Genomic DNA, 14,587 nt, shown 5'->3' with positions numbered 1-14,587 from the left:
CATGCAGCTTTTATTTGCTTTTATATTATTTGATGCTGTATTATTATTTGTGCAGTGTGAGGGATTTTTGGATTACATACCAAATGCAAGGTGCTAATCCAAGTGCTAAGGCATTTAGTGCATAAACGGCTCCAAAACTGAGCTTCATGGCATAGGTTTCCATATAAGCCTTACACCATCAAGCACAATGGTGTAAAGCACAGTGCCGCTGGACTCTGGAGCAGTGGAAACATGTTCTGTGGAACAACAAATCACGTTTCTTTATCTGGCAGTCTAAGGGATGACTGAGTTTGTTGAATGCCAGAACGTTGCCTGCCTGACAACATTGTGCCAACTGTAAACTGTGGTGGAGGGGGGTAATACTGTGGGGTTATTTTTCAGGGGTCTGCCAGTGAAGGAAAATCCTAATGCCTTTAGGTAATTGTATGCTGTTAATTTGCTGGGAACAGTTTGGGGAAGGCCCTTTTCTTTTCCAGCATGACTGTACACCAGTGCACAAAGCAAGGTCCATAAAGGCACGGTTGGGTGAGTTTGTTGTGGAAGAACTTGACCTTAAACCTATTGAGCATACTTTTGCGGAGATTGAGAGCCAGACCCTCTCCTTTTGGATGAATGGCCAACAATTCCCACAGACACACTCCAAAATCTTGTAGAAAGATATATAGCCTCAGGTGGGGACCAGCTCTATATTATTGCCAGTGGATTTAGAATGGGGTGTCATAGACGCTCCTGTAGTTGTAATGTCTAGGCGTCCTAAAACTTACCTCTTGTTTAACTCATGGGTGAATGCTAAGTGCCAAACTGTGCCATGCAGTCCTGCAGGACGCTGCCATCCTTCCATTCTAATAAACACTTTGTTTAACAGCGTTCTTCATGCTGCAGTGTAAATGGGACGTTACTGCTTGTCGTTGGACCGGATTCCAGTATGTGGAGTGTAATATTTCCTGTTTACACTGTGTTTCAGAGTTGCGAACCTGCCATCCCGGTTACTTCCAGTGTGATAGTGGTCACTGCATCGCTGAGCGGTTTAAATGCGACGGCAGTGCAGACTGCTTGGACTTTACTGATGAGATGTCCTGCCGTGAGTTCTTCTTCCTCTTTCTCTTTAATGATACCCATTTTTAAAACAGCTCCCATTTTAACAGCATCTTTATCATGTGTAGAATTATTGAGATACACGATATAATTATTATGTAAACTCACTCACAGCACATTAAGCCTGAGTGTCACGAATGTTTATGTGGTTCCTTAAGGTGATTTTAGCATTTAGCACAATTTTGTTCAGGAGGTTATTAGCACTGGATGAACACACAGTGGTGCAGTGGTTAGTGCTGTCGCCTCACAGCAAGAAGGGACTGGGTTTGATTCCCAGGGTCCTTTCTGTGTGGAGTTTGTATGTTCTCCCTGTGTCCTTGTGGGTTTTCTTTTAGGCTCTCTAGTTTCCTCCCACAAGTCTAAAGACATGCAGTCAGGTCAATTGGAGCTTCTAAACTGTCCTAAGTGTGAGTGTGTGTGTGTGTGTGTGTGTCTGTGTCTGCCCGCCCTGTGATGGACTGGCGACCTGTCCAGGGTGTTTCCTGCCTTTTGCTTAATGAATTAGACCCACCGCAACCCTGACCAGGATAAAGCAGTAGTAAAAGAGACATGAATGAATAATATTAAGATCACTTTAACATGTGATATGTCTTGTAACATTAGCAGTTAAATCAATAGATAACAACGACTAAGTTAAGGGACTAAGTGTTAGTTTACTCTTCATCCTGTCTATCATTATTATAGGATGGATTATTCTGGGATGGAATTTTATTTAGGTGTACACATAAGTACACTGATGTACTTTGTTTTGTTGGTGTGAGTTTATCAGTCTGAGCCGTCAACTGATGTAGAGCTGGAGGAGTATATAAGTCTATAATTACACACTTTATTTTTTATAACATAGTTCCAATATAATGGTCAGTAAGTGTATACTCAAAATAGTCTTGTGTCCTTTGCAGCAACCCGGTACCCAAACGGCACGTACTGCCCTCCGTTCCTGTTCGAGTGTAAGAACCATGTATGTGTGCAGCAGCACTGGAGATGCGATGGCGACAATGACTGTGGAGATGGATCGGACGAGGAGCTGCATCACTGCTGTAAGAAAGCACATAAAACTTATAATACTTATAATACTTTAAGGAGTGTAAATCATCATGTCAGTGATTGTAACTTCGACTGTTGTCTCTTTAGTGGACATCCCATGTGAACCTCCCTTCAGATTTCGCTGTGACAACAATCGCTGTATCTACAGCCACGAACTCTGCAACTCAGTGGACGACTGCGGCGACGGAACAGATGAACGACAGGAGCACTGTGAGTGCAGACTAGTCCACTAATTTACCAAGATTATAAATAATAATACTTATCTGCCTAAACCATCAAATAGAACAATCAATATTACATACTTGCATACATGAATATGAATAGCTTTGTTTCTCATTCCCTTCTCAAATGGTTACATATAAATTCCTTTAAAATTCAAATCCCTGTGATTAGACCAGTGGTGCCCAGTATGTCGATTGCGATCTACCAGTCGATCACACAGCGCACGCTGGTAGATCGCGCCTCATTCCAACAGGTCAGCGTGATTGACATGAAATGTGGACACTGTTACTTTAACTTACGGTTTGTTAGCATAGCTACGCCTCAGCCCGCCTAAAGCACCGCGAATCTAGAAAGTTTTCATTCATCAGTAGCCAGTTTGCGCCATTTTTGCATTTTATTTTTTATAACTTACACTGTTTGTGAAGATGAGTGCAAAACCAAGCACAAAGAAACCAAAAACGGTCTGATTCAGGCAGGAACGCTGCAGAGACGCTGTTTCGTTCATACGTGGAAGAAGCTGACGGAGAATATTCAGATCTCTCGTTACATACAGACATTTTAACCCTACAATCTGACATTCATATGAAGTCAAGGGCTTTTACTGGACAATTTTGGAACTTGCTGGCTGAGGAAAAACATCCAAACGTAATATATATATATACATTTTATTGCCAAACGTATTCACTCACCATCCAAATCATTGAATTCAGGTGTTCCAATCACTTCCATGGCCTCAGGTGTATAAAACCAAGCACCTAGGCATACAGATTTCTTCTACAAACATTTGTGAAAGAACGGGTCGCTCACAGGTGGCGTGGTACCGTGATGCCACCTGTGCAACAAATCCAGTCGTGAAATTTCCTCACTACTAAATATTCCACAGTCAACTCTCAGTGGTATTATAACAAACTTCATGTGGCCTTCAGATTAGCACAAGAGTGTATGACCACAATTTCATGGTCCCAACTTTGTGGGAACAGTTTGGGGATGGCCCCTTCCTGTTCCAACATGAGTCCTGACCTCAACCCGATAGAACACCTTTGGGATGAATTAGAGCGGAGACTGCGAGCCAGGCCTTCTCGTCCAACGTCAGTGTCTGACCTCACAAATGCGCTTCTGGAAGAATGGTCAAAAATTCCCATAAACACACTCCTAAACCTTGTGGACATCAAATTAAACCCTATGGATTAAGAATGGGAGTCACTCAAGTTCATATGCGTGTGAAGGCAGACGAGCGAATACTTTTGACAGTATAATGTACATTATGTACAGGGTTTGTGGGACTTTGTTAAATACTGGGTTGGAATTATCACAGTATTTCCTACAAGCTACTACAGTTTTGTTGATGACTTATGATTATTTTCTTCTTTTGCTTTTAGGTTTACCTCCCACTCACGGACCCTGCTCTGATGATGAGTTTAAGTGTGGAAACAGCCAGTGTATTCCTCTCCAGTATGCCTGCGATGATTATGATGACTGTGGAGACCAGACTGATGAGCTGGGCTGCAGTATGTGTTATTACTAATCCACCTACCTGCCTGCACATGCATATACAAATATATATAGCACTAACTAGTTCCAATTCTAGATTTACTCACCTTTTAATTACAGGTAAACATTAGTAAATGATATTAACGTTGTACATATGTGTGTCCCCCTCTCTCTTTGTGTTAGACAGTGGCAGCGGGCGCTCCTGCAGTGAGAACCTGTGTGAACATAACTGCACTGATTTGTCGGGTGGAGGATTTATCTGCTCCTGCAGGCAGGGCTACAAACCCAAAGAGGAGAACAGAAACTCCTGCGAAGGTAAATAAACTGATCCATTATCCTATCAACAGCACTCACAGTAGAAGATAATGTAAAACCACTGAAGTACATTCTAAGTACAATGTACAATCATGGAAAATTGCTGGAGATATACGTAGATTAGAATAGATTGGATGGACGGACAGACAGGCGGGCGGACAGACAGACAGACAGACAGACAGACAGACAGACAGACAGACAGATAGACAGGCAGACAGATAGGTAGGTAGACAGGCAGATAGATAGATAGATAGATAGATAGATAGATAGACAGACAGACAGACAGACAGACAGACAGACAGACAGACAGGATAATCCTTGGAAATTATGAAAAACAATACTGAAAACAAGTAAAAAATTATTAAAGACAGAGATAAGTGCTGTTTAGTAGCTGGTAGTGTAGTAGGCATCCGTAGTAGGCATTTTTTACCGCCAGTGTGGCGTGTGGTGAGCGCGACCGCCTCGCAACCAAGCGACCGGGGTTCGCGTCTCAACTATTGTGTTTTTCTGCAATTTCCTTCGGGATCAATAAAGTCTTATCTTATCTTATCTTATCTTATCTTATCTCATATTAGTTTTGCCAGAATCCTAGTTTTTCTTATAACAGCATGGTGAACATTTTACTCAGCAAATCTTCTCTTATCTCTTATGTACAGTATAATGTAAAGCTTTGTGTCTTATATTTTATTTTTATTACAGATCAGAATGAGTGTGAGATCTATGGCACTTGTCCCCAGCTGTGCAGAAACACTAAGGGAAGTTACGAGTGTCTCTGTGCTCAGGGGTTTCGCTCTGTTGGGCTGCAGCATGGTGTTGAATGTGCTGCTGAAGGTGAGCAGGGGAGCTTATAACTGCTTAGCACTTGTTATTTATTTATTTATTTATTTATTTATTTATTAATTTTAATAGTATTCATGTCTTTTGTTTGTTTCAGGTAATCCTCCCGTGTTGTTGTTGCCCGATAATGTGCGCATCCGTCGTTATAACCTGTCGTCTGAGCAGTATTCCGACTATGTGGGGGAAGCCGAGCACATCCAGGCTCTTGATTACCTGTGGGACCCTGAGGACCAGGGACTCAGTAAGTTCATACTCATCATAATGTGCCATTTTAGAAGATTAAACAGAATGTTCTGTACCTAAAGTCTGCTGTCTACAAAGTTGTTTTACTTATCTAGGCTCAGTATTTCTAATAACTGTTCACATTCTTTTTTTCAGGTATTGTATACTGGACCGTTCTGGGTCGTGGTGCCCAGTTTGGCTCCATTAAGCGGGCGTACATGACCACATTTGATGACCATGGCACTAACCCAGTGAAAGATGTCGATCTTAATCTTAGATACATCTCCAGCCCCGATGGAATCGCTGTAGACTGGGCCGGAAGGTACAGCTACATCTATTCTACACAAATACTGTAGGTGTTTACTGATGAATCAGTGCTTTGCTAACCTGGATAACTTTTTATTTTAGACACATTTATTGGACAGATGCAGGGACCAATCGTATTGAAGTGGCAAAGCTTGATGGGCGCTACCGGAAGTGGCTGATACATGCTAATCTAGACCAACCAGCTGCGATAGTTGTCAACCCAGAACTTGGGTAAGGTTTAGTTATTGTTGATCTTAAATTGCTTTGTGTTTGCAAGAGTAGTGGTAACTTTTTGGTTAAGGTAATAAACTACTGTGACCAAGCCCTGCCACTATTGGCCCCCTGAGCCAAGGCCCTTAACTGTGTTGGATGTCGTGGTCTAACTGCAGTCCTCCTCACGCTTTATGTGCACGTGTTTTTCTTTTGTAATCCAGTATGATGTACTGGACAGACTGGGGAAGTAAGCCTAAGATTGAGTCCGCGTGGATGGATGGTCAGCACAGACAGGTGCTGATGGATGAGGACCTGGGCTGGCCGACCGGACTCACTGTGGACTACCTTAATGGCAACAGGATTTACTGGTGTGACTCTAAAGAGAACATCATTGAATCCATGAAGGCAGATGGAACAGACAGGAAGATCATCATGTCAGGAGGTGAGACATCAAGCTTAAAGATGTGTATACAGATTTTATTGTTATTGCAGACAGCATTTTTTACCTGAATAAAGGCAAAACAAGCTCCATGCTGATGCCTGATTGGCCGGTAGCACCACTAAGATTCAAAACCTGGGTCAGTATTGGTTGATATTAGTTGGTCGACCTAGTCGATGACGTCTACACTAAAAATGGTCAACGTCAATATTTTAAGTCGATGCATCGTTTTTAAAACTATGTTTATAAATAATCCTTTTTAATTTCTACAACATTTCCATCCACTCTTGCTGCGTGCGTGACCTCAGTCGTATCTGGTCCAGTCACTGGTTGGCGGCATTAAGCGCCGTCTTAAAAAACACCATCTGCAGCGGTCAGAGGACGATTGTAGAGTTCTTAAATAAAAGCTCAACGTTTTCCACGACCCAAATCATCAAAAGTTTGGTGATACTTAAAACTGGCACAAAACTTAAAGATGGTTTGTTCACTGTTTGTACAAAGCGTTGATGGTACCACAGAAGCACCAGCACCATGCTGCACGTCTATATTGTTTCATTACGCTTCTTAATCGTGGAGATCCTGGAACACCGTATTTCTTAGCGAGTTCAGTTAGACCTGCGCACACTTTGCTGCGTTGGGCTTGATCAAAGTGCAAAAAGCTTCTCATGTGAATGCACCCGAACACTCACCACTGTGTTTACATGGCTTAGAATGTGAAGTAATTTTTGAGTGAATGTGGAGGTTAGAATCTGGGCTCATTCTGTCGTTACTGTACGCTGGACTTAATGAGACGTGGCTACATCTAACTAGTTTAAGCACGTTGCTTTGTGTACAGAATGCCATGAACACGTGCTTAAGAAAAATTAATCGTTTAGATTAATCGACTAATCGATAAAAGTCTGTAGCCCTAGTTGATATTTTTTTCAATAACAGATCACTTTGGTTTTGTTTATAGATATTGGAAACCCCTACAGTCTGGATTTGTTTGAGGGCCATGTGTTCTGGACAACAAAGGCTAAGGGTGAGGTGTGGAAGACTGACAAATTTGGGAAGGGGGATAAAGTGAAGGTCCTCACTATAAACCCCTGGCTGACTCAAGTCCGCATCTATCAGGAGCACAGATATAATCGCTCGGGTGAGAGACACACACATTGATTTTTGGCTAGAATAAAAAGGACCACAATACCTTTAATAACATATATTTAAACAATCTACTGAATAAACAATTTATTACAATTTACATTTCAAAAAATGTTATTGCTATAAGAATGAATGTGCTTCTGTTTTTAGTGCTGAACCCTTGTAAGGGTGTGTGCAGTCACCTGTGTTTGCTGAGACCTGGTGGATACACCTGCGCCTGTCCACAAGGTTCCTCCCTGCTCAGCTTCAACCAGAATGAATGTGATGCAGGTATGAGCGTTAAAAGTATTAGACTTAATACATCACATGTGATACACCTTACATATGATACTTTCTAAAACCTGGCTTTGCCAATAAAACATTACTTAGTCTTCTCCTATAACATCTCACAAGGTTAGTGAATACACTCACTCACTCACTGTCTTAACCGCTTATCCAATCAGGGTCGTGGGGGGGTGCTGGAGCCTATCTCAGCTTTTCAATGAGCGCAAGGCACACAGTAACACCCTGGACGGGGCGCCAGCCAGTCCACACACACACTTATACACACACACCCATTCACCTATAGGGCAATTCAGTGTCTCCAATGAACCTGACTGCATGTTTTTGGACTCGGGGAGAACATGCAAACTTCACACAGAAAGAACCCGAACCACCCCACCTGGGGAACGAACCCAGGACCTTCTTGCTGTGAGGCGACAGTGCTTCCCAATGTTGAAGAATGCGAGAATTTGAGGTCTCACTATATATTTGTGTCTAAGGATTTATGGGGGTGAATTTATAGGGTGTGGAGGGAACTGTAGTAGTAATTATAGATTTAAACACTGAGCTGTTTTTGAGCTGTTAATGTTCTAAAATTAAAAGACAACAATAGAGGTTTTTGTAATATTTAGTAGTCGTTAACTCAAGTAAAATGCTTTTCCCCATGCATGATGGGTGCTGCTGCTGGCTGAGCTAATGCATGTTCTTTAAGTTACTGTTAAGCATTAATATTTTATGCATTAATCATTTTTATGATTTACTTTTTCATTATTGTATGCTGTGGCTGCAGTGCTGTTATAACGTTGTGCATGGCTCTTGCCTTTGCAGCCATAGAAACAGAGGTGGCCATGCCACTTGCATGCAGATGCAGGAATGGTGGAACATGCTACACCGATGAGGGGGGTCATCCAAAGTGCAAGTGAGTCTAATAAGAATCAGTAATGCAGCCAAAAGCATTTTAATCTGAGAGGGAATTTTCAATACCACTGCATGTGTAAAGCCTTTAGACCCGATCATGATACCCTCACCGATTACTAATTGCTTGGTGAAGTGGTCAGTTATGCTTTAATGATATTATCGTTTTTCTACAGGTGTCTGTACGGCTATTCTGGAAGCTACTGTGAATTCGGAAAATATAGAGGAGCCCCGGCAGGAACAGGTGACATTTTTCTCACCTCCCGTACCAGTTTCTTACACATTAATAAACATAGTTAATAGAATATGCAAAGAGAGCACATTTAGATTATTTTGATTAAAGCTGTTATAAACACAATTGGTTATTCATCAACATACTTCAGTTGTCTTTGGTTTGAAATATGTTTATTAATTATTTAATCACAAATATACAATATTTGGACCTTTATGTCTGCTATTAGATCTGTGTTTTTTACATGTGTGTGTAATTTATCATATTTTAGTTTCATGGTCAGCAATAACACAGACAGACAGACAGACAGACAGACAGACAGACAGACAGACAGACAGACAGATAAGCAAATATACAGATAGATAGATAGATAGATAGATAGATAGATAGATAGATAGACAGACAGACAGACAGACAGACAGACAGACAGACAGACAGACAGACAGATAAGCAAATATACAGATAGATAGATAGATAGATAGATAGATAGATAGATAGATAGATAGATAGATAGATAGATAGATAGATAGATAGATATTTAGACAGACAGACACTTTATTGATCCCTTACAGAAAGTTCTTTGTTACAGCAGCTCTAAAAAAACAGCTATATAAACTAACAACACAAAATCAAAATCACAGGGAATCTTTTTACATGTAAACATAAAAAGTAAACAGTATTATAGGTATTATTTATAAATTCCTGAATACTCTGATGGCAGCCGTTAGAAAAGACCTCCTGTAGTGTTCAGTCCAGTGTTTAATGGAATATAAAATCCTGGAGCAGAGACTCAGCGTCTCACATGTTCCTCTTGTTGGTTGAGCAGTGGCCGTGCTGCTGGCAGTGATTGTTATTCTACTGAGTGGAGCTCTGGCGATTGGACTTTTCATTAACTACAGACGTACTGGCTCCCTCATCCCGTCAATGCCCAAGTTACCCAGGTACCTCATTATACCCCAAGTTTGTTTATCCAATTAATCTTACCAAGTGTCATAGATAAAACTGGCATAACAATAAGGTTTATTATTCACTGTCAAAATCAGATGAGATGTGGCAGAATCAGGGTGGTATGGTGGCACAGAATAACTCAGGATCATATATACACCGATCAGCCATAACATTAAAACCACCTCCTTGTTTCTACACTCACTGTCCATTTTATCAGCTCCACTTACCATATAGAAGCACTTTGTAGTTCTACAATTACTGACTGTAGTCCATCTGTTTCTCTGCATGCTTTGTTACCCCCTTTCACCCTGTTCTTCAATGGTCAGGACCCCCACAGGACCACCACAGAGCAGGTATTATTTAGGTGGTGGATGATTCTCAGCACTGCAGTGACACTGACATGGTGGTGGTGTGTTAGTGTGTGTTGTGCTGGTATGAGTGGATCAGACACAGCAGCGCTGCTGGAGTTTTTAAACACCTCACTGTCACTGCTGGACTGAGAATAGTCCACCAACCAAAAATATCCAGCCAAATATCCAGTGGGGGTCCTGACCATTGAAAAACAGGGTGAAAGGGAGCTAACAAAGCATGCAGAGAAACAGATTGACTACAGTCAGTAATTGTAGAACTACAAAGTGCTTCTATATGGTAAGTGGAGCTGATAAAATGGACAGTGAGTGTAGAAACAAGGAGGTATTTTACCATTGTGCCCCCAAGCCTCAAAATGACTTCTTAAATTAACCCTAAATTATGTTTTATTACAGCAAACTGGATTTTCTTTCACTCTCTTGCTTGGTGTGAATTATTCTCGCTCTTTATTTTCATCTATTTTGGTCCATGTTTTAGCCTGGGAAGTCTGGCCAAGTCAAGTGACACAGGAAATGGAGTAACTTTCCGCTCGGGGGACAATGTCACCATGGACCTGGAACCACAAAATATTGGCATATCCTTCATTGACAGAGCCATGCAGCTGGTAAACCTCAACCTTTATTCTAACGTCATCATGATAGAATTTAAGCTGTGAAATGCATTATTAGCACAGTTGGGTTATACAGACTGTAACGAATTCGGCCTCGAGTCACGTTAAGAGTCGTGTCCTTCTGTGTTGCTGTTTTGGCCAGCAGAGGGAGCACAGAGGCACAGATGATTGATGGATCAGTTTTACTTGCCTCTTGTAAGCGTTGATTCTCTCCAGGTGGAAGTTCTTCTATATATCATGGTTTCTCTTTCAGATCGGAAGCCACTCGTGCTTTTGCCATTTAATGTGTATTGAACAAAATGAACAGGATACTGATAATAATCTTCACATCAACTTTGTTCTATGTTATCAGGATGAGAACTTTGCAGACGCTGGTGGGCAGCCGGTCACTTTCGAGAATCCTCTCTATTCCACAGCAAGGGGCACACCCACAGCAGCTGGTACACCTGGTGATCCCGCAGTCCTACATGCCACACAGGTAAATCAGGACAGAACTCGTATACCCACGTATACAAGACGTGATTTGTAATAGCGCCAGCTATCGCACAATGTAGGGAGGGACGGAGTTTGTTTTCAACGTACGCGAGTAAGAATCTCGGCTCTGCTACGGGCAGGTGATTGGCTCGTCCAGTTAGGACCTCTGCTGGCTGATCGATGGCACCTGCACCCCCGTCTCTGTGCAGGCACCATCGATGAGCCAGCAGATATCCATATGAACCCGCCTTGAGGATTGACCTCCTCGGTCAATATAATAAAGTGTTTCTTTACAAACCAGATACAAACTGTCCAAGCCGTCCTTCCTCTGCAGGTGACCGTGAACGTAAGCGGTGATTCAGCAGAGAACAGTTTCTCCAATCCCGTGTACCATGCTCGTCAGCAGGCGGTGGAGGTACAAAGTATTCCAGCAGATCCCAAAACCACACAGGTACAAAGAGACTCAATGAATTAAATAAATCACAGTTAAAGTCTGGATGTTTTAATATTTAATTTAACTTCATTTGGTTTCTGTTGTAGGAGTCTAAGTGGAGCTTCTTTAAGAGAAAACTGAAACCCGGTTCAACATTTGAAAACCCAACATACAGCGAGGTGAGTGTGAACTCGTGCTAATAGCTGTAACGGCGGTTCGAACCTCGCCACCGAGGCTTTGTACCGGCGAAAATGGTGAGGGAACAAAATGAAGGGTAGCCAAAATAACAGAAATTAATGTAAGAAACAAAACGATGCGATAGAACAGAGACGAGCACATTAGTGGAGTAAAGGGTGCCAAAAACCGTCTGAATTCCTCAGGAAAAAGCCCATCAGGAAAGAGATACCACCCTCGCAGTGCTTGAATGTGCCAGCGAGGCCCGGACACCATACGATGCCAAACCAATGAGCGAAGAAGCAAAAACCCAACATTTTATTTACATTTACATTTTCGGCATCTAGCAGACCACTTTATCCAAAGCGACTTACATTACAGTATACAGTCTGAACAGTTGAGGGCTAAGGGCCTTGCTCAAGGGCCCAACCGCAGCAACCTAGCAGTACTGGTGGTTGAACCAGCAACCTTCTGATTACTGGTCCTGTACCTTAACCACTAGTCTACGGCCCCAACAAAACCCCAGGTGCAGCGCATTAATGGTGATGAGGTGCAGAGACTGATCTGAGCCCCTGTCCTGGGCATTGTGGGAATATGGGTTCGTTTTAAAACCTAGTGAGCTGCCTCGCTGCCTACTGCCTACCTGATCAGCTGCCTCAGTAGAGAGGATTCTAGACATGGAGCGCATAAGGCAGATTATTTAGACGCTCTACTTTTACGTCATCGCAGTTAGTGGCGCAACCACTTAGTTAGTGGTCTCCCCCCGAATTTACAAATAAACGACACTTGTATAATTACACCTTTATACAAATTAAACATCAGTGAGAATTTATTTACATTTGAAAAGAACTCCGTTGGTTGCTCCGCATTATATTCGTCCGCCACGTTTGTCATTTTTTGTGAGAAAAGTCGTGCAGCACTGAATGCTGGGATTGCCTTCAGCGCTGACGAGGCATCGGACGCTCCCTCGTTATTCAGTCAGATCATCACTCAGAATTAAGGCACCTCAGTAGGAGCATTTTAAGGGATCTAAGAATTTAAACATTCCTTCTTCTCGGGAGCGCAGGATGACCTGATGATAAAATGCGTCTGTGTAGAGAGATCACTAGATTTTTGGACAGACCCTATAGGTTAGTCTTTAATGCTTATTCTGTATTGATTTTAGATGCAGGACGATCAGCCTGCTGCAGGTACAGAGGTCAGTGCATCCAGCACCCCGTCTCCCTTCACAGCGCCTCCGGTGCCCTTAAAACGAGAGAAATCCAGCACGTACTCGCCCACAGAGGACACCTTCCAGGACACAGCCAATCTGGTGAAGGAGGACAGTGACATATAACCTCCTCGGTTCTCTCTGTCCACACGTTCAAACAAACAAGGGCGAAAGAGACACACTGTTCCACTGGGCACAGAATCTATTTTTATATGCAGCCTGTGTACAAACGTGAGATTTAAAGAACTATTTTGTGAACACTGGATATGACATTTGTATACACAGAGATTCAAATTCCACGGATGCCTTTTGCTCTTTCTTATGCCAATGTGTGTGTTCTGATTTGTTTTATTGTGATGTACTATATGTATATCTTTGCACTGATGCTACTGATTGTAAAAATGTTATAAATATGTTGTACATTTGTAAATTTTGAAGAAATTTTGTTGCTGATATCTAATAGAATATTTTGGAATAGATGATGATTTTTTTTAGAGATGAACACAGCGACAGCTGAATATAGTAGTGATTTAGTAAAGCATGCTGAACTCTAGTTTGCTGTAGATTTTGTAATCAATATGTGCCAGTGGAAGGAAATAATGTGCATCTCATCCTACATATTTATATACCTCATGTGTGAACTGACCAACACAATAAAAGAGCCAGTTTCTGTTTGGTTTGCTGTTCCCAGTATGTTTATTAGCAGTATGTCCATATTAAACATACATCACTATAAAATAACGGTATTCTCACTCACTCACTTTCTTAACCGCTTATCCAATTAGGGTCATGGGGGGTGCTGGAGCCTATCCCAGCTTTTCAATGGGCGCAAGGCACACAGTAACACCCTGGACTGGGCACCAGTCCATCGCAGGGCACACACCCATACACACACACACATGTACACGCACCCATTCACCTATAGGGCAATTAATTCAGTGTCTCCAATTAACCTGGCTGCATGTTTTTGGACTGTGGGAGGAAACCCACACAGACACAGGGAGAACATGCAAACTCCGCTCAGAAAGGACCCGGACCGCCCCGCCTGGGGATTGAACCCAGGACCTTCTTGCTGTGAGGTGACAGTGCTAGCCACTGTGCCGCCCGGAACTATTCTACTATAATTCAAATATTTTTACAATAAATACAAATAGGATTTTAGATTAAATGACTGATGGTTTTATTGCTCTAACAAATAATGGAGACAGGGAGCCTATCCATTTTAGAACAAACCAATCATTTAAAGACGTCTATAAATATAAAGCTGAAACATTCCACAGAGGCTATCCTTTATAGTTTTTACATTTATGAACACTTAACCTGTTACATAACTGTTTGCCCCAGGTTGCCCCAAACCCCAGAGTCTGGTTGACTTTTCCAGTTAATCAGTGTATCACTCATGAAGTTAGGAATACTTATAACAAAACTATCATGCACTGGAATCTAAAAATGACGTGGCTGTTATGGGTCCATTAAGGTTCTCAAAAATAATCCACTGTGTTTTGGATTTATAGCTTGGTAGTGTGAGGGTCGTGTGGTGGTCAGTGCGTGGTCATATCTCTGTGTTATCTTTGGCTGTGCTTGACTCAAGCTGGCACTCTTCCTCCCTTTATCCCCCATCACTCCTCCCAAATGTT

At 42.1% G+C, this 14,587-nt stretch overlaps 1 protein-coding gene across 1 annotated transcript in view; it reads left to right on the top strand.

The window, feature by feature from the left end:
- The window catches only part of lrp2a (low density lipoprotein receptor-related protein 2a), a 100,907-nt gene extending 87,300 nt beyond the window's left edge, over window positions 1–13,607 (top strand). Inside the window, exons 62-81 of the mRNA XM_063006649.1 lie at window positions 965–1,081; window positions 1,995–2,132; window positions 2,227–2,349; window positions 3,741–3,869; window positions 4,036–4,167; window positions 4,867–4,998; window positions 5,102–5,245; window positions 5,383–5,548; window positions 5,635–5,763; window positions 5,967–6,187; window positions 7,140–7,319; window positions 7,475–7,594; window positions 8,414–8,504; window positions 8,677–8,744; window positions 9,556–9,673; window positions 10,527–10,653; window positions 11,012–11,137; window positions 11,468–11,584; window positions 11,674–11,745; window positions 12,906–13,607. Of these exons, the coding sequence (XP_062862719.1) occupies window positions 965–1,081; window positions 1,995–2,132; window positions 2,227–2,349; window positions 3,741–3,869; window positions 4,036–4,167; window positions 4,867–4,998; window positions 5,102–5,245; window positions 5,383–5,548; window positions 5,635–5,763; window positions 5,967–6,187; window positions 7,140–7,319; window positions 7,475–7,594; window positions 8,414–8,504; window positions 8,677–8,744; window positions 9,556–9,673; window positions 10,527–10,653; window positions 11,012–11,137; window positions 11,468–11,584; window positions 11,674–11,745; window positions 12,906–13,076 (2,621 nt within the window). The 3' untranslated portion in view covers window positions 13,077–13,607. The remainder of the gene's footprint in view (window positions 1–964; window positions 1,082–1,994; window positions 2,133–2,226; window positions 2,350–3,740; window positions 3,870–4,035; window positions 4,168–4,866; window positions 4,999–5,101; window positions 5,246–5,382; window positions 5,549–5,634; window positions 5,764–5,966; window positions 6,188–7,139; window positions 7,320–7,474; window positions 7,595–8,413; window positions 8,505–8,676; window positions 8,745–9,555; window positions 9,674–10,526; window positions 10,654–11,011; window positions 11,138–11,467; window positions 11,585–11,673; window positions 11,746–12,905) is intronic.
- Window positions 13,608–14,587: the final 980 nt, after the last annotated feature.

The sequence above is a fragment of the Trichomycterus rosablanca genome, chromosome 12 (genome assembly GCF_030014385.1).
Source record: "Trichomycterus rosablanca isolate fTriRos1 chromosome 12, fTriRos1.hap1, whole genome shotgun sequence".
Lineage (NCBI taxonomy): Eukaryota > Metazoa > Chordata > Actinopteri > Siluriformes > Trichomycteridae > Trichomycterus > Trichomycterus rosablanca.
This window is presented reverse-complemented; position numbering and strand designations above follow the sequence as displayed.